The following is a 25277-nucleotide window of genomic DNA, read 5'->3' as shown; positions in this document are numbered from 1 at the left end:
AGAGTTCAGGTCCCACGAGCGGACCAAAAAAAAAAAAAAAAGTAGAGAAAAACCTTTCTAGAGTTATTCCCTTAATAAATTGAATAATGAATAAAGGAGGGTGTTCTAAACAGAATAAACTCAGCTTTGTGAAATACCTAAAAACACAAAGCAGCTGAGAGAAGGAAAGAGGCTGCAGCAGCCGCTGGCAGGGACGGTGGAGGAGGACGGTCGTTCCTGGCCTCCAGGTCCACGCAGGAGCCAAGGCCCACTTGGGATACTGATGGCTAGAGGGAGTCGCGCATTTGGCATAGGGAGGGGAAAGAGTAGGTGAGGAGAGGCAGCCAGGCCCGTGTCGATGGTGGTGCATCCCAGGAGGAGCCCAGCTGGCTCTTGCCAGCCTTCTCACCATCTCCTGTTGAGTCTGCAGGGAGATCTCATCATGGGGAATGACTTACCCTTCGTCAGTGATCTTTCTCTGGTGTGTGTGTTCTCTTTCCTCAGATTGGGAAGGATCGGCCACTGAACTTTGACCCCTGCTGCATCAGCTATTTCACGAAGGGAGAATACATTTTGATGGGGGGGTCAGACAAACAAGTGTCCCTTTTCACCAAGGATGGAGTACGGCTTGGGACGATCGGGGAGCAGAGCTCCTGGGTGTGGACATGTAAAGTGAAGCCTGACTCCAACTATGTGGTGAGGAGGACTCGCTCTGTTGGGACTTTTCCAGGAGAGGCGTGAGCCAGCCAGTCCCGGCTCTGGCATTCGTTGCAGATGGGTGGGAGGGCAGACCATGTCTCCTCAAAGCTGGGGGTGACCAACAGCCCTCTTCCCTGCAGGCCATAGGCTGCCAGGATGGCACCATTGTCTTGTACCAGCTGGTCTTCAGCACAGTCCACGGGCTCTACAAGGACCGTTACGCCTACAGGGACAGTATGACCGACGTCATTGTGCAGCACCTGATCACCGAGCAGAAAGGTGGGGGCGGGCCTGGGTGACAGCACTTGAGAGGGCAAGAAATGTGTCTCTGTGGGCTTATTTTTCTAGGTGGTACAGGAGTCTGAACTCAGCATCTTGTGCTTGTTTGGCTTGCTTTGCTGAGCTATTCCTCCAGCCCCACTGTTATTTTGGGGTTAGTTTGGAGATGGAAGCTCACAGACTTCTCTGGTCTTGAACTTTGATCCTCCAGATCTCAGCCTCCTGAATAGCTAGGATAATAGGAGCTCACATGAGCCTCCCATTTTTTCAGGGCAGAAACCACATATGGCCCCAGTTGTCAAGCAAGGGTGTGTGGCCATCCCTTAGGTGAGCCATCAGGCTGGACAGAGGAGTAGAGACTTAGCCCTCAGCATTGCACTCTCCACCCTCAAGGGTAGGATTTGGACCATAGAGATGTACTGGGCCAGCAAGGGCAAGGCCCTGAGTTCAATCCCCAGGTCTGCCAAAAAACTGTTATGTTGTATACAACTCTGGACCCCAGTGCCCAGTGGAGTTGATTGTCTATATGAGACACTCTGTAAAGATCTTTTTTAATAAGAGCATCTCACTTTAATTGCCAGGAACATTAAGTAAATGAGGGCTTTTAATTTCTCTGCCTTCCACCTTACTTAACAACCTTTTGCTAGAGCCTGATTTTTTTTTTTCTTTTCCCCTCTGACAGTTCGGATTAAATGCAAAGAGCTTGTCAAGAAAATTGCCATCTACAAAAATCGATTAGCTATCCAACTGCCAGAGAAAATCCTCATCTATGAGTTGTACTCAGATGACTCGTCAGACATGCATTACCGGGTGAAGGAGAAGATGGTCAGGAAGTTTGAGTGCAACCTCCTGGTGGTCTGTGCCGACCACATCATCCTCTGCCAGGTGGGTGGCAGCCTGAGAGGGGCTGGGCTGATCTGCTTCCTGCCTCCCCCCAAGGAACGGTCCCCACCTCATGGTCATAAAAGTCAAGAGGAAACCCATCCCTTCTCATCCAACTTGGCCCCATTGACCTACAGACTGGCGTTGCACGAATCAGACTCGGTGCATTGAAGTTGTCATACTGGGACCAGTTGTATGTTAATGACTTAAATTTAAAGTCCCACAAATGAAGATAAATTTGCTTTGATAAACATACGTATCAAAAATTTATATCAAGGAAAAAAAATTCTCAACATAGATTTCTAGGAAACAATGGCAGGCATTTGGAAAGACTTTGAGAAAAGCCTAAAAGAGGTAGATTTGGGTTCACTGAGACTTATTGGAAGAGATAAAGTAGAATGAATTCTTTGGGTGTGAAATGTGAATGTGTAGGTCTAGAGATTTCAGCACAAGTTAGAGGACAGGTGTGGTCACTGGCACGCTCTGGTGTGGTCACTCTCGTGTCACGGGTGTGGCTGACATGGTCACTGGTGTACACTTGTTGCTGCTCTGGAGTCTGCATTGAAGATGGAAAGCCTTGTGTGAGGGTTAAAGATGGTGGTGGTGGAGATAAACCAGGGCTGGCTAAGCCTCCGGATGGGGGGTGGGTGTGCGGCGGGGGACTGGGAGCCCCATTCTATGGAAGGTCCATGCTGAGCCCGGTTTGCTTCCTAGGAGAGGCGGCTGCAGTCTCTGACCTTCAATGGAGTGAAGGAGCGGGAGTGGCAGATGGAGTCTCTAATCCGGTACATCAAGGTGATCGGAGGCCCTCCCAGAAGGGAAGGGCTGCTAGTGGGCCTGAAGAATGGACAGGTGAGTGCTCCCTGGTGGCTCCCGTGTGCCTGCCGACTCAGGTGACCTGCCTCGTGATGACCGGAAGAAAAGCTTGCTGCACCCCAGGCTGCTCCGAGTTGCCTTTTCTGAGAACAGCTGCATGCTCCCATTCTGGCCGAGCTCTGCCATCCGTGGCCCCTGGGCTGCACGTAGAATGGATTAGTGGCGTAAGGTCACCTGGGGGGGGGGATTTGTGCAAGCTGCAGCTTTAGTGGATTGCTGGAGAGGGAGGCAGAGCAGGTACTGAGGTCAGATCGCTATTAGGGCTGGGGCTGGATTACCTTGCGCTCCAGCCTTGGCCCTAGACAGCTCTGTGTCCTCAGGATGTTACTTGATGCTAAAAGTAAAAGGGTCTTTTGGGCCCATAGATGCAGGAAATTTAGGTTGTAAGAAGTTAAATCAGTGTGTGTGTGTGTGTGTGTGTGTGTGTGTGTGTGTGTGTGTGTGTGTGTGTTCTTTGCTGAAAATAAAAAAAGTTCTATGTGGGCTTCATAGAAATCTGAAAGTGAAAATATAACTGCATTAGCCCAAGAGCCAAGCTGTGTAGCAGATGGCTTGCGACTGAGGCTTGTCAGGTCTTTGCTGGGGACGGACATTATAGAACGTGAGATCAGTGGGAGCTGTCAGACTCCCACCAGAGTGAAGAAGGGCCTGCTTCTTCCTCCATCAGCTCTCACGTCTCCAGCAAAGCTGTGAGCAGGGGCTTCAGGGGTCAGGTTGAACAGGATCATGTATCTTAGCTGCTGACTAGCTGTATGACCCTGGGCAGGTCATTTTGCCTCTCTGAGGCTCAGGTTTTACAAATGAGGATGCTATACTTTTCACAGTGCTTTCAAGAGCAAGGATGTCAATAGACAGTAGCCATCAGCAGCATCATCATCATTGTTTTATACCAGATGCCCTACCAGGGCTTCTTATGGCATCCTTCTGTGTTAGTCCTTGACGCAGAGCTTTGCTCCGTGGTCCCCTGCAGCGTGCAGTTTGAGTCAAATCATTAGCAAGTCCCCAGTCCGGGTAGACACTGGAGTGAAGTTTGGCATATTTTGGGCCTGTTGTTCCTTGGGCGACCTCTGGTGAACCACACTTCTGGTCTCCTGAGGATAAGCCTGCCCCTCCTCCGCCACCTCTTTTTTCTTTTCCTTCTAATGAGTCCTTTCTGGGAGTCAGTGGGAGTTGTTCTGGTAGAACACATGGGACTCCAGCAGCCTGGCGCTGGGCCAGGGTCTGGTTGCCATGGTGACTCACACTTTTTTTTTTTTTCCTCTGAAATTTCACCAGATCCTGAAGATCTTTGTGGACAATCTCTTTGCTGTCGTCCTGCTGAAGCAGGCCACGGCCGTGCGCTGCTTGGACATGAGTGCCACCCGGAAAAAGCTGGCCGTGGTGGACGAAAATGACACGTGCCTGGTGTATGACATCCACAGCAAGGAGCTGCTTTTTCAGGTGAAGTTCCTAGAAGCGGGGACCCCGTTCCTACAGGGGGCGCTGCAGCTCCCAGCAGTTGCAGATCCAGTGCTGGGCCGGGCCTGCAGCCTCCCCCTGACTTGGCAGCAGCTGGGCTAGCCCCGCCTCGTTGTGTGTTCTTTTGTTTGTTTTGTTTTGTTTTGTGGGTAAGTGGGCAAGTGGCCCCTTTCTTGCATCAACAATGAGCAGTAAATGAAGTGGAAATCAAGCGGGCAGGCCAGTGGGCCATAGGGTCCCTTCTATAGGCCTGCCTGTAGTGTGTGTGACCGGAGGCCCAGCAAGGAGGCCCAGTCAGCTTTATCATCTGAAAGCACGGAATCCCCTGTACTTGTATCACAAGGAAGCCATAGAGGTGGCCCGGCGGGAGCGGGTGCGGTCTTTGGGATAGGCGTTGCCTGCACACTGACCTGTGGCTAGCCATGTGTCATGGGGAGGAAGGTCCAGAGGCTGGCCCCAGGGTCTGCTGGGTTAGGGCCACCCTTGGTCTCTTTGGGCTTTGTGAGTCAGGTCTCCACCTCTGGACCCTGTGTGTGCTGGCTTCCACAGCAGGTTTCCAAGGTCAGGCAGATCCAGGTCCCCTCTCAGGGTGGAGGGGCCTGGAGGAGAGGCACCGCGGTTGGGCAGGTTACCTGGCGGCGGCTGCTACCCCAGAAGTGACTCTCAGCTCATTCTGGCCTCCATCACAGAGGAAGCTGAGTGGCTTAGGGAAAGAAGGCATGTCGGTTGCCTTTCAGCTGGCCTGGGCTTGAGTCCTGCCTGCGCCATTTGCTGTGTGATCTTCAGCACATTAATAAACCATTCTAGGCCTCAATGGCTCCTTTTCCCTGAAATGAAACTAGTCATTGTCCCCTCACAGAATTGCTACAGGATTAAGTGAGATACCGCAATGGTGGCGCAGTACTGGGCATGAAAGGGGCCTTCTTGCTGGTCCTGGGGATGCCCCAGGGATGCCTGCACCCCTAGCTGGTGGGCTCTAGGGGTGCTCTGGGCCTAGGACTCTGTGAGGGTGGCAGGGCGTGTGGCTCCCCTGTGCCCACAGCCTCTGCGGAGACGAGAGCAGGTGAGTCTCAGACCTTGTCCGGGGACAGGAGCGTGCCCAGCCACCCTCGCCGTCTTCTCATCCTAGCAGTAGGCAGGAGACTCGCGGCTACCAGAGACTCTGCTGGCCTCGGGGGCCCCACCCAGGGTGCCTGGATATTTAGCATGTGAATTGTAAATGTACACATGGCATATTATCTTCTAATTTTGAAAAGCACTCCCTGATCTTGTTCTTATTATAAAAAGAATCCAACAGATCTTCGTGACAAATTTAGGCAAACAAAAAACAAAAAAATAAAAGCACCCGTAATTGCATCCATGCAGAAATAGTCACTTTGGGGCTGGGAAGTTGGCTCAGTGGTAGAGCGCTTGCCTCGCATGCATGAGGCCCTGGGTTCGATTCCCCAGCACCACATAAACAAGGAAAAAAACCAGAAGTGGCACTGTGGCTCAAGTGGTAGAGTGCTAGCTTTGAGCTGAAGAGCTGAGGGACAGCACCCAGGCCCAGAGTTCAGGCCCATGACCGGACCCACCCCCCAAAAAAAAGAAATAGTCACGATGGGGTATAGCCCTTTCATCTGTCTTCATTTGTGGGGGTGTTTGTTGGTTTGTTTGCTTATTCTTTTTTTTTTTTTGGGTCCGGTCATGGGACCTGAACTCTGGGCCTGGGTGCTGTCCCTCAGCTCTTCAGCTCAAGGCTAGCACTCTACCACTTGAGCCACAGCGCCACTTCCGGCTTTTTTCTTTTTTGCTTATGTGGTGCTGAGGAATCGAACCCAGGGCCTCAAGGCAAGCGCTCTACCACTGAGCCACCTTCCCAGCCCTGTTTGCTTATTCTTGTGGTGCTGGGGCCGGAACCCAGTGCCTTGGGCATGGTAAGCAAGTGTTATGCCACTGAGCCACCTCCGAGCTTTATTTATTCCTTCACTGAATCCTACTTTGCTGATTTTCCACTCACAATGGAGGAAGAAGAAGAACTTTTGAAGTCATGCTTATTTGGAAACGTCATCATGGCCAGTGTCTAGAGCAGTGGGCCTCGCCCGGTTCTTCCTTGTCCCTGCCTCCTCTGCCTCCTGCACCCCACCGTCAGCATCTCTGGTCTTCAGGAGGGGACCTGACTGGGGTGTGGGAGAGGTGCCCCTGCCCAGGGTGGTCCTCACCCCCCCCCCCGTCCTCATCCTCAGGAACCCAATGCCAACAGCGTGGCCTGGAACACCCAGTGTGAGGACATGCTGTGTTTCTCGGGAGGGGGCTACCTCAACATCAAGGCCAGCAACTTCCCTGTGCACCAGCAGAAGCTGCAGGGCTTCGTGGTCGGCTACAATGGCTCCAAGATCTTCTGCCTGCACGTCTTCGCCATGACTGCCGTGGAAGTGCCGCAGGTAACCGGCGCCTGGCCGTCCTCTGGCGGTGGGCAGCGGGGCAGGGAGGCTGGGCCCCGGCCTGGTGCTGGGGGAGGAGCAGCAGCTGAGACGTCACGCTGTCACCACCCCACGCAGCCTGCACATCGCCAGCAAGCAGCTCGCGTTCACTGTTTCCTTCTGATTCTCTTCCTGGTTGGGAGCCGGTGCAGGGGGCGCTGCTCAGCAGGCAGCAGTCATCCAGTTGGAGGATGCCTGAACACACGGGTTTATGGGTGTGAGGGGTGCACATGCATGCGTGTGTGTGTGTGTGTGTGTGTGTGTGTGTGTGTGTGTGTGAGAGAGAGAGAGAGAAGGGCTTGGGCCCAGGCTGAGGTCTGTGAGCCAAAAAGGGAGCATGGCACCCTGAGCAAGTTCCCTGGGCTGGAGTATGGAACCACGTAGTAGACTAGAGACAGACAGACAGACAGGAGAGCCCAGAGTGACAGCCTACCTGGTGGCTAGCCTAGTCCAGCTGCCCTATCTGCCCACTGTCTCCAGTGAATGGTGCTTGCCACAGAACTACCGTAAAACAGACAAACGCAGAGAACAAAGAAGCTTGAACCCCAGAATCCCGTCCTCATAGAACCTTGGTGTGTGTGTGTGTGTGTGTGTGTGTGCGCGCGCACGCGCGTGCGCACATGTGCGTGCGCGTGCACGTGCTGCTTGGCTTCTGGTTCTGCTTGGCTTTTTCCTCTCATGACTGGTACTCTACCATTTGAGCTACACCCACATGCTTGGCTGTTTGCTGGTTAATTGGAGACAAGATCTCCTCTGGCGTCAAACTGGGATCCTCAAATTTCAGCCTCCAAAGTAGCTAGAATTACAGGCGTGAGCCACTGGCTCCTGGCTCAAAGAATCATTTTTAATGTAATTATTTATCTTTTTAATTAATTATTTTTTGAGACAGGCTAGCTTTAAACTCATGATCCTCTTGGCTCAGCCTGTAAAGAGCTAGGATGGCAGGTGTGCGGTCACCACACCTGAGAATCATTCTTAAGTGTTTGGGAATGTATCCACTCAGGCTTGTCTGCGGATACAAGTAACTTTTTTTTCCTTCTTCCCTTCCTCCCTCCGTCCCTTCCTCTCTCTTTCTCTTCCTTTTTTTCTTTTTTGCCAGTCCTGGGGCTTGAACTCAGGGCCTGGATACTGTTGCCAAGCCTCTTTGTACTCAAGGCTAGCACTCTACCACTTGAGCCACAGCACTACTTCTGGCTTTTTCTGAGTACTTTGTTGGAGATAAGAGTCTCACTAACTTTTCTACCTGTGGAGGCTTTGAACCATGATCCTCAGATGTCAGCCTCCTGAATAGCTAGGACTATAGGCGTGAGCCACTGGTACCTGGTGACTTTAGGCATTTCTAAACTGAGTAGAATACGGCTTTTTTTTTTAACTTTTATCTGTAAACGCATTTCTACCCAAAGATAAAATCTCAGATTTTATCCACCCAGTTTCCTGGGTGGACTTTAAGCAAGAGATGGATACTTTTCATCCACCTTCCTTAATGCCACAAGTTTAACCCAACATGGAGATATTACACACCCATCTCTTTTTGTAAATTATTGGCTGTAAATCAGTATTGGACTTTTCCATCCAGCCATCTACTAGATATGTGGTCTTGTGCCAATGAATGGACTGCCAGCATTTGTCAGCAGAAGTTGACTATAGACCTTTGTATATGTGTAAGAAATGTCAGCGATTTCTTTGCACTTTGCCCAGTTTCTGCCGAGAGTGGGGGTGGGGTGGGGAGAGCTTGTGATGATGCAGTTGTTGGTGTGACTCTCCTCCTCCTGCCCACCCCAGCTCTGTGTGACCTCCCCCTGCTTCCCACCCCAGCTCTGTGTGACCTCCCCCTGCTTCCCACCCCAGCTCTGTGTGACCTCCCCCTGCTTCCCACCCCAGCTCTGTGGGCATCGACGGCCGTGGGTCCTGTCACAGGGTGTTCCTTGGCCTACTTGACCATCACTTACTGCCCATTTAAGCTGCTCTCATCCATAGCTAGCATCTGCCAGCTCTGCGTCTGTCTCCGCTGAGCTCTGTGGCATAAATCCTAGAAGTGAAGTAGCTGGGACAAAGGCTGTGTCCAGCTCGAGATGTGACACATCCCGATTGCCACCGCTTGATTGCCAGTCAGTCACATGCCGTGCACGTAGCTGGCCAGCCCCCAAAGAGCTATGAGGCCTGACTGGCTTTCTACAGGATTGCTAGAGCCCTGTCCTCTACGGGGCCTGCCCGAGAGCAGGTATGGAAGCAATGGCCATGGGTTCCAATTTGAGGAAACAGGAGGGAAAGAGAAAGCAAAAGAGATACCCAGGAGGCTGAAAATGTGGCTTAGTGGTAGAGCGCTTTCTACTACTCGAGCCCCAGTACCACTTCTGGCTTTCTCTAAGTAGTTTATTGGAGATTGAGTCTCATGGACTGCTGGGCACTGGTGGCTCACGCCAGTAATCCTAGCTACTCAGGAGGTTGAGATCTGAGGATCTCGGTTCCAAGCCAGCCAAAGCAAGAAAAGCCTGTGAGACTCTTATCTCTAATTAACCACCAGAAAACCAGAAGTGATACTGTGGCTCAAGTGGTAGAGCACTTGCCTTGAGTTGAAGAGCTGAGGGACAGCGCCCAGGCAAAGAGTTCAAGACCCACAACTGACAAAAGAAAAAAAAAAGTCTTATGGACTGTCCTGCCCAGGCTGGAGTACTTGCCTAGCATGAGTGAAGCCCTGGGTTCCATTCCCCAGTACTGCATACACAGAAAAAACCGGAAGTGGTACAGTGGCACAAGTCTAGAGTGCTAGCCTTGAGCCAAAGAAGCTCAGGGACAACGCCCAGGCCTTATGTTCAAGCCCCAGGACTGACAGAGAGAGAGAGAGAGAGAGAGAGAGAGAGAGAGACCCCTGGGGGAGCTGAGGCAGGTGGCAAGTGCACCCCTGTGATGTCTCCTGGCCAATCTCCTTTCCCAGCCGCATCCCGCCCAGGCCTCGCTCCGACTGAGCTGTGCTACTCAGGCAGTGCTTATTGACAGGCTTTTCCCCGAAACTGCCATCCTGACCTCAAACACAAATGCAGTTTTCTGCTCCCTGGCTTCAGCCGGCCTAGAGGAGCCACGGGGCCCCAGGCTTCCTCTGCCAGCAGCCAGGGCTTGGCATGGCCGCCCAGAGCCTCCGGCTGCTGCAGCAGGCCCCGCAGCCAAGGGTGAGGAAGGGCGATCTCAGGACAAAGGCTGTTTATCTGTTGCCTCAGCCCCCAGCCATCCTGTGGCTTGGGCCTCCAGAGCCAGGAAAGAACCCAGTCTGGCTCTTGGGATTTTTGGTTTCCTTTTGAAATGGACATCATCTTGTGCAAGCACTGGTTGGTCTGAGCTGCCAAGTAGGGCAGCGAGGCCGCCAGCTTCCGCGGGCGGGGTGACTTCACACGTGCAGGAAGGGGCGCACAGAGGGGCCCTAAGCAGGTCCTGTGGCAGCTGTCGGCCGTTCTGGTACTGCAGGGTGCCTGGCCCTGTGCCTGGCACCACCCCGGGACAGTCTGCCACCTAAACCAGCTGTGTCCCGAGCACTCCTGTCATTTTTTCCCCTGTGAAATGGGGCTTTATATATATATATATATATATTATATATATATATATAAAATATACATATGTATATATTTGTTTATTAAGACAGTCTTGCCATGTGCCCACGCTGGTCTCAAAATTGCCAGCCTCCAGAACAGCTACGTGCACCAGCCGCATCATGTGTCCAGCTTGCAGTGGAGCTAATTATACCCATCTTCAGGTTTTGTCTGTCCTGATTCCTATGATTATTTCTCCTTATTACAGATGGCCATAAAATAGTGAGACTAAATTGGACCGAAGGGTACTTGCGAATGGAGTTTAGAAGAGAAAGCTGGGAACGCGGGGGAGGCCGAGACTCGGGGCCTGGCGGGGGGCAGGGGGGCCCGGTCTGTACAGGCCACAGCAGCAGGCAGATGGGGGCAATCCAGAGTTACAGAGCGGGCAGGCCAGCATGGAGAACAGACAGGAAAGGATCGTGCTTGTTTTGGACCTAGCACTGGTCACTTTCAGAGTGCTTCTCCTTTGCCCTTGGTAGCCTGAGCGGGCAGGGCATCCAAACGGAGGAAATGGCTTTACCCAGAAGGAGCTGGCTAGGATGGCACTCTAGCTTGGCTGCTCCCAGCTGCCACGCACTGCTGCGTCCCGGAAAGGGGTGCGCAGCACAGTGGGAAAGACAAGCCAGCCACGGAGCCGCCCGCACCACCGTCACGGGATGGACCGCTTAAAACAAAAAAAGTTCCCTTCAGCTCTAAAGCTAAAAAAGTAGGACCGGAAATTTCAAAGACAAAGGCCCCAAATAGAGAAAACAGCCCTTGAACTCCACATTTGGGAACCATTAGCTCAGAGGTAGCATCTGATTGATGTCCACCGCCGGGGAGTCCAGCGGAGAGACACAGGTCCCTGAAGCACATTAGCCAACAGGACAGGGCCCTTCATGAAAGACTCCTGGGCCCAGCCCAGGCTTGCTGTGTTGCACACACATGTGCACACACATGGGGAGAGCATGCGCACACACTGGACCTGGAATCAGCTCACCTCTCACTCCAGCCTCAGGTTGCCCGTCTGCCAGCTCGATGTTCTCAGCAACTCAGGTGACCTCCCTGAGCCCAGTGCCCTGTCTGGATTCAGGGTATAGGAACAGGCTTGCACATGATTATTCAAAGAAATGCAAAGGCAATTTGAAACAGTAAAAAAGTCACTAGGAACTAATCACAGGTATTTAACAAGACAGCCGTTCTTGGAGGGAGTTGGGCCCACGGCACCAGAGACCAAGGGGACTTTTCTCCAGAGTGAGCTGGAGAAATCCATTGCCGTTCTCAGACTGTGGCTCTCTGGGAAGATACCATCCCAGTAGTGTCAGGCATTCATGTAATACAGGGACTGACGGCCTGCTGGGGAAAGTGAGTACCACCCACTGCAGTCCACAGTGCAGGGCCTTGACAGTGGGGGGGGGGGGGCAGGCAGAAGGGTATCTCCAATCTAGACAGAGGAGAGGAAGCTCAGATGCCAACCTTTGGGGTGGGAGAATGAGGGGCCATAGAAGTTTCCAGACGAGTGACACTTTTAACAGGGCCATGAAAGATATTTTTCTGTAGGGTAGAGAGGGTGTCACCTGTGGCGGGGCGGCCTGGGATGGGGCAGCGGGACGGAAGGAGGGAAGGATGGACAGGAAGTCTGTGGTGCATGTGGGCTGGGGCGCGCACCTCCGTGGCAGGGCCGGGCAGGACATTGTCATGCAATCCCTGCACACATCTGGAGGTAGACTCAGTTTCCCATGGCTCTGAAAAGCGTCTTCTCCCTCTGATGAAATCCTGCAGTCTGCTCCGATGTACCAGTACCTGGAAAAGAAAATGTTCAAAGAAGCCTACCAGATTGCCTGCTTGGGTGTGACAGACACTGACTGGCGTGAGCTGGCCATGGAGGCTCTAGAAGGACTAGAGTTTGAAACCGCAAAGAAGGTAGGCATCCAGCTAACTGACCTGGAATTCCATCCTTGGAGGGGTCCAGGCGACATGGCCGGGTGGCTGGCTGCAGCGTTAGACTCACTTGGGTTCTGACCGCAGCTTAGCTCCCTCCTCTCTGTGAGATGAGGCAGATCGCATGCTTTCTAAGAAGGCCTCTGTGGAGGAGTCTGGAGGTGCCAGGCCCCATCCTCCCAAAGTCGTAATAATGTAAACTGACAGTGCTGGTCAAGACAGGCACAGAAGAAGCATCTGGTAGACTCTGGCTGTCAGTTTTATTAGCGATTATTTATGTAACATATAGATAAAAGCCTACTGCGAGGTAGGCATTCAATAGAGGGCAGCTTTTATGATCGCCGCACGCACCGGGCCATTCGTTAAACACTTGTTCGCAGCACTCAGTGAGTGTGGTGGTGGAGGTTCCGACAACAGTGTGGGCTCTCCCCGCACTGCTCACCGCTTGGTTCATTATATCATTTCCTGGTGTAGTTCAGTTAAAGTTACAAATGGCCGAAAACATTCCACCCATCTCTGGATGTTAGAAAAAGCCCAGGTGTATTTCTGAGCTGGCTTTTCATCTAGGACCTGAGGTAGAGGAAGGAATGGCTTTCCACCCTTCCCCCTCTTCTCCTCTTGTTTTGCCCATGCTACTGGACTGGTATAGAAGGAGCTCCAGAGAGGTATGTGGTCCCACCTGGGGCTGGTCAAGACTTGCACGCAATGCAGAACGTAGAATGGACAAGAGCAAGGCTCAGCATCAGGCTGGGGCCAGCTCCGCCCTCCGGGCCCGGGCAAGCAGCTTCTCAGACAGCGGTGGTGAAAGGCCCTGAGAATTACTGAGGCCTAACTGCTAGGAAGCTGAAACTGGGAATGGCTGCGCAAATGCTTGCCACGTTCTGGCAAGCACAGGGAGTGTGGTTCAGTGCTGGAGCTTGCCTAACAGGTGCAAGGCCCTGGATTCCACGTTCCGTCCCCAACACAAGAAAGGGAAATGGTCATTACGTCCAACAATTACCTACGTGGCATTTTCAGGTCTGCTAAAGGGGACTAAGTGTGAGTGATAGCAGGGAGCTTTAAGAATTCACAGGAGAGTGGAGGCCTCCTCTCCCTGGCGGAGCTGCATCTGCCCTGCCCAGAAATGCCAGGAGGAAAGAAGAACAAGAGCAGGCTTCGTGGGCTGTGTGTAGTTTGTTGTAGCTGGGGATGAAGTGGAATGATGGTGAGCTCCTTAGGAGGCCTAGGAATCCAGCCCTGTTGGTACCACTCCACACTGCCTGGCACAGTGCCTGGCTCACACTGCTGGGATGTTTGAATGGACGGAAACATAAGTAGAATATGACCCTACGTTCATTCACACCCCATCCTGTATCATGAAACACTCCCTAGGCATAGAAAAGCTTGTGTTAGAGCACACGATTATTTTGAAAAGTGCTGACGTTTTAATTGACAAATGGAAATTATTTGTGTATTCTAAGGATTTGAGGATTGGGGACTATTTCAGTTCTGAATTCCCAGCCTCTTTCTGCACCGCACCAGGCCCTCTGCACACAGGCTGAGATGGGCATGGCCACTAGGTGGCGGAGGAGGGCTGCTCAGCGTGGCCTGGGCCGCTGCCCTGCCGCCCTGCCACCCACTCCTCACCCACAGACCTTGTGACTCTGAGACTCTGACCGCTGGCCCGGCACCTGGCCGCGCGGATGTGGCCAGGCCGAAGGAGCACAGAAGGAAAGTTCTCACGGGGATCGCTCCAGTCCCAGAACCCAGCACAGCAGAATTGAAAGACCTGGGAAGAGGCATCACTCGCTTCCCGGGTTCACAAGGAGGCCGCCGGAGCCCAGAAGCAGGAAGTAGGTTCAGGGCTCCTGGCCAGAAAGCCTCAGAGTGAGCCAGGACCCCGAGTGCCAGCTACTGTCATGGCAGCACTCTAATGACACCTCCTGATCTCGAATCCAGGAGGTCAGGTTTAAGACCACAGTGGAGTCTTGCTGCTGTGGGCAGGTCTGCCCCTCGCTGGGCCCTGTGGCACGCGCCTGGCCCAATTTGAAACCAGCCCAGGGAACATGATGAGAGCTGTCTTCAGCAAAAGAAGAAAAGAAAGAAAAAGAAATCCACTTGCCGGCTCCCTGCTGTGCATGCTTTACTTAATCCTGCCGGCTCCCCAGTACAGTGCCTATATTTTCTCAAGGGAATCTGCTCCCGCTCCTATAGCTGTAAGCTCGGGAGATTTAGTGACCTGTTTAATCTGCCAAGCTCCCCTTTTCCATTGTGGGCCCTGAGCAGGGACGGGGGGGGGGGGGGGGGGGGGGGGACAGAGGCCACACAATTCATCACAGAGCCTCCTCTCCCCCCCCCCACAGAGGCTGGCCCCATGGGGCAAGGCGATGAAGTCACACTGCGGGGAGGGGGTGTCATGCAGCTAAGCTAGGCCTTCAGGGGCCCGGATGTGAATCCCCAGGACTCCTGGGCCTGCTGCTGCCTCTAGGCATTGCAGACTTTCATAGGGACAGTGTGAAAGGCCAGTTGGGGGAACGCAGGCCACATGGGGGACCTGAAGCGGCAAGAGCAGCCTTCGGTCAGTCTGCAAATAGAAACTGCTAGCAGGCCAGGGGTTAAAGCAAAGCACGGCTGCACCACTGGGTTTGCGTAACAGTTTGCCTTCCAGACTTGGAGTGATTCATTCCCTACCATCCCCCCTCCTCAAGGGCCTTCTTGCTTTCTTCCTCTTTTGCTCCCCCCCCAACCTGCCCCCCCCACGCCTGCCAACCATCCTGTGAGCTGTGTGTGCTCTGTGCCCTGTGTTCATGGCACCCTCGTGGGAGGAGAGTTGTCCTTTGCTTCCTCTTCAAGTTGCCAGCCATATACATGCAGCCCCTGCCCGTGTGTCTCACCCACTCCCGCCACGGCCCCTGGCCCAGACCCCGGCCTCCCAGCCTTCCCTGCCCGCCCCGCTGCCGTGTCAGGGTTTTACTTCACCCAATCCCAAAGGGTGGCTGCAACCAGAACTTCCTTGCCGTTCTTTGCATGGACTAATCTTCAGGATAAAGTGAGTCTGCTGGGTGGCAAACCTCCCAAACACAGATGATTAATCAATGCTTGCTTCCCCTCCTTGCTGGCTCCCTGTCTGGAGCTTGGCGTCCCGCCCCAGCCAGTCGCCCACTATTGAAACAGAGAAGGCGGCTGATTCCATTCTTTCTTTCCTGCAGGCCTTCACCAGAGTCCAAGACCTGCGCTACTTAGAGCTGATCAGCAGCATCGAGGTAAACGCGAAGCCACGGGCTCCTGCCCCTGCCCTGAGCCCAGCAGCACACAGCCCACAGGTGTCGGCTGTGGGGGGCAGAGTGACCACATGGGAGACAGCACCCCTGTGGAGGGAGGGGTGTGGCCTGTCACTCGGATGAGGAGGGTGGATTTGGTGTACTGTGACGTGGGTCCGCTCCCCTCCCCCAGGATTGTAAGGGTGAAGTAGACCCTAGGTGCCAAGCTGGTGTCTCTGCAGCGGTGGTTAGCTGGTTTCTGTGCCCCCCTACCCAGTAACTGGGCGGGGTAGGAGGCTTCTCCCAGGTCCCCCTGCGCAGAGGACCCCGGCCTGGCCCGTGTCTGTCAAGCCAGGAGGCCTGGTAGGGCTGGAGGAGCTGTTTCTAAGCGCACCATTTATGGGTGATGGTAGGCACTATTTTTAATTTCTGTGTATCGCAGTGCTGTCTGACTGTCTGTAAAAAGGCCTACATATATTTTTTTTTCTCCCGAACAGATTTATTGTGAGGCTAAGGGAATGCGAGACACATTTGAATTCCCAGATGGAAGCAGTGAGGAAATTAGCAAATGTCTTGTCCCTCTAATTCAGTTCAGCATAATAAACACCTGTCATCCGCCCGGTAGGCAAGGGCTGAGCAGGGGAGAGGCTGGCAGGGGCACCCCGCCTGCACCCCTGTGAGTGGTGAGGAGCTTCCATTGGTTGGGTGGGCCCGTGTCCTGGGACTAAGCTGTGTGCGCTGCTCTAAATGCGCACTCAGCTACCAGTGGGCATCACTGCTAGTGGAAAGGCTGAGGGGGCTGGGGCTCAGGGAGGCCACGCCCCCTCCCCAGGGGCACCCAGCTTCTATTCTTGAGTTTCCCAGGTGGATTGTCTTGGCCCTAGGGCACCGCCCATCCCCTCCGCTTGTCTTCCTGTGTGAGGAGGGGCTGCTGTCCCCCATCGTGGGGTCTGCTCTCAGGCCTGGCACTTGGAAATCAGCTGGCCGGGAGCCCAGGGGTCTAGAGCCAGATCTATGGAACATAATTTTTCTCTACACAGTAGTTGGCGTTTGTGAGGACCCGCTCCCGTCATTCATCATTTCCTAGCTCAGAATGCCTCCTCCAGGTTGCTCGGAGCCGGGCACTTGGAAGAAAGCAAAGCACCTTCCAGTGACCCCTCTGTCTGCTCCGAGGTTGTGGCTGCTTGCTTCTGGGTGTTTAGCATTTCTTAGGGGGCCGCTGTCCCTCAGGAGCTCCTTTTGGCTAGGTGAGCTGCTAGGGCGCTGTGAGCTAAGGAGAAGCTGCTGGGTGGCCATCTACTGCTGAGCACCACCATGGCCACACTCGGCGTGGCCGGCCTCAGCGAGGCCTGCGGAATCCTCCTTTTTTTTTTTTTTTTTCCACTGCCGGATTTTAATTCATTTCTAGCTATTAGAAGGTAGTTTATTTGGCTGATTAGCCAGAACCGAGTGAAGGGTGTGTGTATGTGTTTAATTATTTGTCAGTGGAAAAGCCTGTTGCCTCCAGCTGTTAAAGTGTTCCGCGGCCTGTCTAGGAGTTTGGTTCCGTGTCTCATCTTCCTCCACTCTGATGCGCTTGCTGGAAAACAAGCATGAGGCAACGGCTGGGGCGAGGGGCCGGGTGCCGTGGAGTGTTTACAGATACTTGAGCTGTAGATGAGTGAGTGTTCTCCAACACAGGAGGAAGGGGTGTGCGGGCACCTCCCTCCATCCCAGCGCAGCCCGGTGTGCACATGCTGGCAACCTGCCACCACACACATGCGCACCCAGGGGTGCTGTGCTGTTGGGGACTGTGTGTCCTTCTGAACACAGGGCTATGGAAACAAGCAGAAGGGAGCCCAAATGTCAGTTTGACCTTGACCTATACCTTGCCTTGAACTTCACTGGAGTTCTTTGGTAATGTTGAGGTCACTAAAAGCCAGAGTGCGTGTGTGAAGTACGATCCAGGACCTAGCGGTGTCTGGCCCCCCCAGTTTTCTTAACCTTCTCTCTAGAAACACGGTAACACTTGCACCACTATCGTAATGATCGCCACCTTGGGAGAAGCCGTAGGTTTTCTCCTCTGTCACCATCCTAGGTCACAACCCCACCAGCCAGGCTTGGAGGCCTAGGAGTTCTTGGGGCTTAGGGACATCAAGGGGGGGGGGCAGTGCACATGGTCTGAGTGGCCCACGGTCCAAGCAGCCCAGTCAGTGCCTTGAAAGCATATGCAGGAAAGCAGAGCTGAGGAATTTCCATCAAACAAAGGTTTGCTTTTTGTTTTTTAATTTAAGCTTTAGTCTGTCTTTGTTGTCCAGTGTCCCGACAAATGCGTAGGGGACACAGCAGTGGGAGCCAAGCGTGGGCTCCAGTTGGAAGGCCCAGGGCTTTGCTCGAAATAGCAGCAGCGGCCTTTGTACAGGCTGCTTCCTGCCTGTGGCCACGGAGGCCATTTCCCGTGCTTCTGATTTTCCAGGAGAGGAAGAAGCGGGGCGAGAGCAACAATGACCTGTTTCTGGCAGATGTGTTCGCCTACCAGGGGAAGTTCCACGAGGCCGCCAAACTGTACAGGAGGAGCGGGCACGAGAGCCTCGCACTGGACATGTACACCAACCTCTGCATGTTCGATTATGCCAAGGTAACCCACCACCCGCTGGGCCAGGCCGCCGCCCGAGCCCGCGGCTCTCACCTGTATCGTCCACGCCGTGTGCCGCGGCTGGCGGCACGGTGGCCTCAGGAAGGGCACCGGGAAAGCAGTGAGCAAAGGACCCTCCAGGGCACTGTTGACACCGAGCAAAAGCCGACCTTGAAGGCTGGCGTAGAAGGGGCAGCTCAGAGGGTCGGAGAACGGCCGTGGGCGATGCTGAGCTACCGCAGTGCAAGGCCGTCTCCCGCGAAGGCCCCCCAGCCCGACAGTGGCCCCCAGCTCCTCAGCCAGGCAGGGGACACGCTCCTGGGGCCCTGTTGTACTGCACAGTGTGCCCCACCATTCCAGGAGGGTTTGCTGGCTCCACATGGGGGAGGGGATGGTAGCGACTCCCTGTTTGCACTTGGGGTCTTCCTCAAGGTTAGTCTCTTTGTCGGCACCTGTGAGACAGAGTCACACCTAGGGAGCCGGGGACAGCCAGGCGTCACGGCTCGTCTGTGTGCATGGGTAGAAAGGTGGCAGAGAGTAGGAAGATGAAGAGGGAAAGACAGAGGCAGCGGAAGCTTCTGGATCTGAGGTAGGCAGGCAGGGAGTCCCGAGATGGTGTCTGTGGAGGTAAGGGCGAGGCTGAGCTACATTGCCAGCAGCCAAATGTAACCTGCAGCCCAGCGCGGCACGGGGCAGAGAACCCACCCAGGGCCTGCGCAGCAGCGAGCTCTTCCTCCGCGGAGGGGCGCCCTCCACCTGTCCCCGCTCACGGCTCAGGTGCGTAGAAAGCCAGGTGCCAGCCACAGCCATGCTGTGGCCACTCATGGTCATCGCCCAGCTCACAAGTTGAAGACGGAGGATCTCCGCATTTGTTCTGCTTGTCTGTTCCTAAGGATGGTCGGGTTCTTCTCTCTTCCGCCATCTGGTAGCTTGAGTTGGGCTTGGTCGTGTTGAGGCCAAGCACCTGGGGCCTGCCTGGGCCCCAGATCCGGAGGCTTCCTGCTCCCCTGCCTTCTCTTCATCTGCTTCACCTTCGCCAGATCCCCCATTCCTTCACACACACACACACACGCACACGCACGCACGCATGCACACACACACACCACCAGGAGTGCATACATGTAACAACAGAGCAAACTCAGTAGATCTCCTCTTAGCTGGGAACAAAGCATTAAACTAAAAGGATGGCTCCCCAGAGGTAGAATTTAGACACCAATATCGGCCGGGCCTGCTAGTTCTTTGGGGCTAATGCCTCGAACCGCTGCTGTCTCCCCAAGTCAGCAGCTGTGGCTTAGTCAGAAATGCTTTTGTTGGCATCCAGAATGCAATGTGTGTCAGGGGTCCCTTCCCAGGGGTCCCGGGTGCCTCCATTTCCCCCTCAGAGGGCCAGCCCCTCCGTCCCTGCTCTGGGAACCCTTCATCCTTCTCATGCTTCACCTAGAATTTCTACCCAGCAGTGTAGCCCCTTCACAGAGGCAATCTGCTCTGTCTCCGTGAAGGTAACTCTCAGGGCTTGTGTTGGGTTTTAAGTAGGTGGGTTCCATTTCAGGCACGCCCCGCACCCCCGTAGTCTGTGTTTGAGAAAATGCGTACATACACTAATATTATGTTGGGGGGACACAGTGCTTATTAACATGGCATGTTTTTGTTTACTTGAAAATTGCTTCCCAAGATTCAATCTGGTTTTCGGAAAATTTTTAAATTACATTCCCACGTACAAATAAATTGTATGCTTTCCGGATAAGTGACATGTTTATATGGTGATAAAGGGAATTATAATGCTCTTAACTCTTATGTAGTATGTCCTTATCAAAATCACCAAGCATGAGAGCCCTGTTTAGTCTCATTCATCACTCAGCACAGCCTCTTTCTGTCCACTTCAGGACAAAGTCTTCACCGAGGCCCCCAGATAACGTGTAAATTAGCTCCCTGGAACCAAAGAGCTTTTGAAAACCTACTTTGTTGAGCCTCGAAGGAACCATTTAGACTCAGCTTCAATTAAGCCACAGCCCCTGAGCTGAACCGCGGGCTGGGGCTGCGCCCCTCCCCGCAGCGAGGCTCCTTCAGCCACAGCCCACGCGGTCCCGGGGGGGGGGGGATGCCCCATGCTCGGGCCCCCTCCGGGCCTCTGGCCCTTCTCTCAGTCACCCCAAGACCTCTGAGCAGCCACTTTGGAGGACATTTCTATCCTAGCCGCCACTAGCCTTACTGAGGCAGCCAGGTGGGCAGTGCTCAGCTTGGGTCTGACGGAGTCGTGGCCACCAAGCGTGCAGGAGCCGCCTAGCCAGGTGTACTCAGCAGCTGTTCTGTAGCCCCGGCCCCTCTGGGCGGTCGAAGGCCAGCCAGGGCAGCCCTGACGGGGCCTGGGTGCCCAGCATTGGGGTAAAATGATGTTTCCCCTCCTCCCAGAAGCATTTGCTTTTCTTGGGCAGACCTAATGTATGATTTCAGGGGCTACATAATTACCCTAAAAGCAAATGGAAAAAGAAATGAGCTAATTGTTCAAGTGGGTTTTTAGCGTACATTGGCTGCGCTTTCCTGACAAGTGAGTGGTAATCACCAGAGCGGCGTGTGTTTCTATACTAGGAGGCTGAGAGCACTCAGGTAGGATACGTTCTTCCTGAGACGAAGTTTCTAAGCAGTAATGCAGATCTAGGCTAAAGGCCCACCTTCACAAATGTCGGCACCAGGGCTGTCTCAGCAGCAGCTCCGTCCTGAGAGCAGGTTTCTGATGCTGCTTCCCAGGGAGGTGTTACTGGGGGGGGGGGGCAGGCAGGAACTCAGACCCCACACCCCAATCTGAGCCTCTGGGGCCACGGGCCTCTCCTCCCTTGCCTCAGGCCCTCTGTGGGCGCCCGCCGTCCCTCTGTATATGGAGTGTCCATTAGGCAGACCTGATCTCAGGATGGACCTGAGGCCGCTTGGAGGGAACAAGCCATTGGAGATTTGCTTGTTGTCGGTCCTCGGCCAGTCTGTGCCCAGGAGGCCATGCCAATGTGGCGGCCTCCCAGATTCACACAATGGATGGGGAACACACTTGAAGTGTGTCGCTAGCCAGGGGTGGCGGGCATTCAGAGCCAGGGTTGAGCCTACAGCTCTGCACATCATTTTACGGGTTAGGTTTAGGAGACCCCATGCTCAACCCCAGCCTGAGGAATGTGGTGTCGCCCTTATTATGTGAATGAAGATTACAGGGCTGTCAGCACTGGACAGATGGTCCGGGAACAGCCACGTGCACGCTGGTCCTGCACTCCCGTGGCACTGGGTGCAGCCCTGCAGAGTTCAGGCCTTCCCTGCTGAGCTCCGTGTATGAAGGGCAGGAAACAGACGGCCACAGTCCTGGACATTGGTCCTCTCCCCTCCCCCTGGAACATCTGCGGGCGGCCCGTGAGCGTCCCTCCCACACACCTGGCCTACCCCCACTCAGTGAGCAGGGCTGGGCTCCAGCCTGCACCCCGATTGCCCACACAGCCACGCGGAGCCCGTCCCTGCTCCGGCTCTCGGGAGCTGACGTCATGCTGGCACAGGAAGTCCTAATCCGGAGTGTTTTTGTTTGTTGTGCTTCCTCAGGATTTCCTTGGATCTGGAGACCCCAAAGAAACAAAGATGCTAATCACCAAGCAGGCTGACTGGGCCAGGAATATCCACGAGCCCAAAGCGGCCGTGGAGATGTACGTCTCCGCGGGGGAGCACGCCAAGGCCATCGAGCTGAGCGGCGACCACGGCTGGGTTGACATGTAGGTTTGAGCCGCACCCCGGGGCGCGTTCGGCAGCCTGTCACCTCATGTCAGCTCTGAGCTTTGATTGACAGGAGAAAGCACAGTGTCTGAGCCAACTGTAAAAGCACCTCGGTTCTGGGTGGCACCGAGTCTGAGCAAGGCAGACGCTCCTTTGGAGAGGGGCGTTGGGCAAGGGGCCGCGCAGGGCCCAGGCTGTGTGTGGCTGAGGTGGCCACCCAGGCCTGGCGTCCTCCTCCACCTCCGGGTCGGTGCCTCCGCACCGGTCCTGCGAAGGAAGACAGTGAGGCTGTCCACCAAAGAGGGAGCAGCAGGGAGATTGGCAGAGAGCCCCGACTGGAGTGGGTGGTCCCAGTGTCCACCACACGTATAATGATAGGAACCAAAGAGAACCAGGAAGAGTCCTGGCCCACGGATGTCTGGCCTGGAGGAGCAGATCTGAAGCCATTAACATTGGTGGGGGGGGGGAGTGGGGAGCAGGGGAGCACAGGCGGGAGGAACACAGGGACAGCAGGGGAGCACAGGCGGGAGGAGCACAGGGACAGCAGGGGAGCACAGGCGGGAGGAACACAGGGACAGCGTGCGGGCCCTGGAGCAGCCAGCGGGGGAAGGGTGGGCACATGGCGCAGGCTCTGGTGCAAGGTCACGAGACCCCCCCCAGTAGGGTGGAGCAAAGTTAAGCAAGTAGACCAGGATGGACTATGGTAGGCCGAGGGCACGAGAAAATGGAAGAACTAGAAGGAGAGGTACTCTGTGCCACGGGGCCATGCCAGTTAACCAGATAGAGAGCTGGGTGAGGGGTGGGCGGGGCTGTGCTGGGACAGCAGGGCTCAGCCTCGGGCACTCGAAGGAGGACTGGAGTTCACGTGCACTCACGTGTGCGTGTGTGTGCGCGCGTGCGTCACCACAGTTGGGCAGGAGGTGAGAGTGGGCGCCCGAGGCTTCCCGAGCGCTGCAGGCTCACCAAGGGCCCTTACCTGGAACCCACCACTCCATTCTCAAGCCAAGAAGAGGTGCTGATCATGTCCCCCGAAGTTTTCTTTCCACAAAATAGATGACAGATGAGTGCCAGGCACACTCGGGGTCCTGGCCGCGCCCACTGGCCAGCCCCGGGGTGCATTGGTGTGCAAGTACTCTGGGGACCCTTAACGCATTGAGCGGGGGTGTGCTGCCCCTCTCCAGGCCTGGCTGTAGAAGGTGGGTTTGATGGGTGGGGGCTCCAAGGGGCTGCCTGTGCCACCTTTCCCAGAAAACATATTCTCTTTCTGCAGAGCGAGTTATTTTTAGATGCCATTATTATTTTAAGTGCAGACTCACAGGCCGCCCTGAGCCTGCCTGTCTGCGTTCGCCGCTTCTCCTTCCTCACGTGGAGCCAGCTGGGTAGAGCCCCTTCCCCGCCTTGGTTTTACTCCAAGCCCCGGGCTGACCAGAACCCCGCAGAGCATTCCATTCAGCCCATGTCCCCGTGAGCCGTGGGCAGGCCGGCCACCACTGAGAAGCTGCGGGGAGCATCTGGACCCTGCGGCCTGCAGCTTGGCCAGGAGGAGAACAGAGCTTCCTCCCAGGCCTCTTGCACAGAGTGCCAGGCTCTGAGCAGCGCTCACCCCTGGCTTCTGCTTTCCTGTGAAAATCTGACATGGCAAGAAGAGCACAGAGCTGCTTCCTGCCTGAAGAGCCCAGGCCGAGCGTCACCCTCCCCCAGACTTAAGGTCATCTCGTGTGCAAACCGGGAATAAGAGAAGGGTGGCGAGGATTCGGTGAGGCCACGCCCGGAAAGCTCAGGTGCCGTCTTGGTTCCTGACCAGGGTTCCATACGCATTTTATGTTTATTCCCAGATACCGCCGAGTAGCATGGTAACTCACGTGAAAGACAGATGAGGTATAGACCATGTCTTCCCAGGCGGCCCTGGGGGTCCCTGACTGGAGTATGTGTTCCTTCACTTAATGACCTGGCGTCTCCCTGGGCCGTGGCGCTGTTAGACAGGACTCAGCAGAATGAACAGACATGGAGTGTGCCCTTGAGAAGATGGGAAGCTACTCCGCTTCCTTCCGTCGGCCGCTCATGGGTTCCTCCCTCCAGGTTGATCGACATTGCCCGGAAGCTGGACAAGGCTGAGCGGGAGCCCCTGCTGATGTGTGCTCGCTACTTCAAGAAACTGGACCACCCTAGCTATGCCGCTGAGACCTACCTGAAGATCGGCGACCTGCGGTCCTTGGTGCAGCTGCACGTGGAGACCCACCGCTGGGATGAGGTGAGGGGAGGGCGGAGGGGGGTGCCCACTGCCGGCACAAGGAGAGGGAAGGGAGGGTGCCCGCCACCGCCGGGACAGGGAGGGGGAAGGGGAGAGGAGGGTGCCCACCACCGCCGGCACAAGGAGAGGGAAGGGAGGGTGCCCACCACCGCCGGGACAAGGAGAGGGGAGGGAGGGTGCCCACCACCGCCGGGACAAGGAGAGGGGAGGGAGGGTGCCCACCACCGCCGGGACAAGGAGAGGGGAGGGAGGGTGCCTGCCACCGCCGGGACAGGGAGGGGGAAGGGGAGAGGAGGGTGCCCACCACCGCCGGCACAAGGAGAGGGGAGGGAGGGTGCCCACCGCCGGCACAAGGAGAGGGAAGGGGGAGGGGAAGGTGCCCGCCGCCGCCAGGACAGGGAGGGGGAGGGGAGGGTGCCCACCGCTGCCAGGACGAGGGGATGGTCTGGTTGGGATGGAGAGCAGCTGCCTCTGGATGGAAGGACCATTGCCTGGCAGTCAAGAGACTTAGCCCCGAATTCTCTAAACCAGAGCCCCCTGGAGGGCTGCCCTACAATAACTTTCCATTCATTCATTCATGCATGCATGCATGCATGCATTCACTCGCCATGTCTTTATTGGCTGAAGCTCCGGGCCAGCCCCGTGGTAGGCGCCAGGCTTCGCGTGTCGGCCTGGCTGTCCGGGGCTGCGGTTGGTGCTGGTCTGCTGCCTCTGACCAGCACCACAGTGTCCTGTGCTCTCCGATGTGAAAATGCACGGATGTGACATTTAAAACCTGCTGGGCAGCATTTGGGCAGAAAATGCCAATTGTATTTTTCAGGCAGAAGCTGCCAGAGCCGTTTCAGGGGCAGTTCTCTCCTCCCTCCCTGACCCCTATCCTTGACCACTCTAGTGTGAGGGACACGTGGAAAGAATCAGCCAGGCTATCAGAGCTGCAGGGTCCCCCCACCCGGTGCCCTGCAGTGTCAGCCATAACAAGGCCCTTGGGTACCCTGAGTGTCTGAGGTGACAAGATCGCAGGGGAGAAAAGGTGAGGCCAGGGGCAATAATGGCTACAAGATAAACTTACCAGAGTCCTTGCATCTCAGAAGCACTGGGTTCTGGCAGAGCCTCAGGCAAAGCCCCCCCTCCTCTCCCTCCCCCCTGCCATCATGTCCTGTTCTCTGGGCCCAGCAGGTGGTCTGGGGCCTGGTTGGGGGGGGGAGCAGCCACCCAGTCCCATCAGCACCACGTCCACAGCCATCTCTGACAGCTCGTAAGCAGTGATGATGATAATGTCAATCCCGTTTCCGTAGGTGT

The 25277-nt window shown here is 55.3% G+C and overlaps 1 protein-coding gene across 3 annotated transcripts in view; it reads left to right on the top strand.

The window, feature by feature from the left end:
• The window catches only part of Ift122 (intraflagellar transport 122), a 56141-nt gene that overhangs the window by 22527 nt on the left and 8337 nt on the right, over positions 1–25277 (top strand). For all 3 annotated transcript variants that reach the window (XM_013010589.1, XM_013010590.1, XM_013010588.1), the window contains exons 9-19: positions 484–675; positions 819–957; positions 1640–1842; positions 2554–2691; positions 3991–4155; positions 6399–6596; positions 11978–12118; positions 15325–15378; positions 17831–17992; positions 21560–21726; positions 23807–23978. In XM_013010589.1, coding sequence (XP_012866043.1) covers positions 484–675; positions 819–957; positions 1640–1842; positions 2554–2691; positions 3991–4155; positions 6399–6596; positions 11978–12118; positions 15325–15378; positions 17831–17992; positions 21560–21726; positions 23807–23978 — 1731 coding nt within the window. The remainder of the gene's footprint in view (positions 1–483; positions 676–818; positions 958–1639; positions 1843–2553; positions 2692–3990; positions 4156–6398; positions 6597–11977; positions 12119–15324; positions 15379–17830; positions 17993–21559; positions 21727–23806; positions 23979–25277) is intronic.

The sequence above is a fragment of the Dipodomys ordii genome, unplaced genomic scaffold, assembly GCF_000151885.1.
Source record: "Dipodomys ordii isolate 6190 unplaced genomic scaffold, Dord_2.0 Scaffold12, whole genome shotgun sequence".
In the NCBI taxonomy this organism is placed as follows: domain Eukaryota; kingdom Metazoa; phylum Chordata; class Mammalia; order Rodentia; family Heteromyidae; genus Dipodomys; species Dipodomys ordii.
Note: the sequence above shows the minus strand (reverse complement) of the source record. Positions and strands in the feature narration are given on the sequence as shown.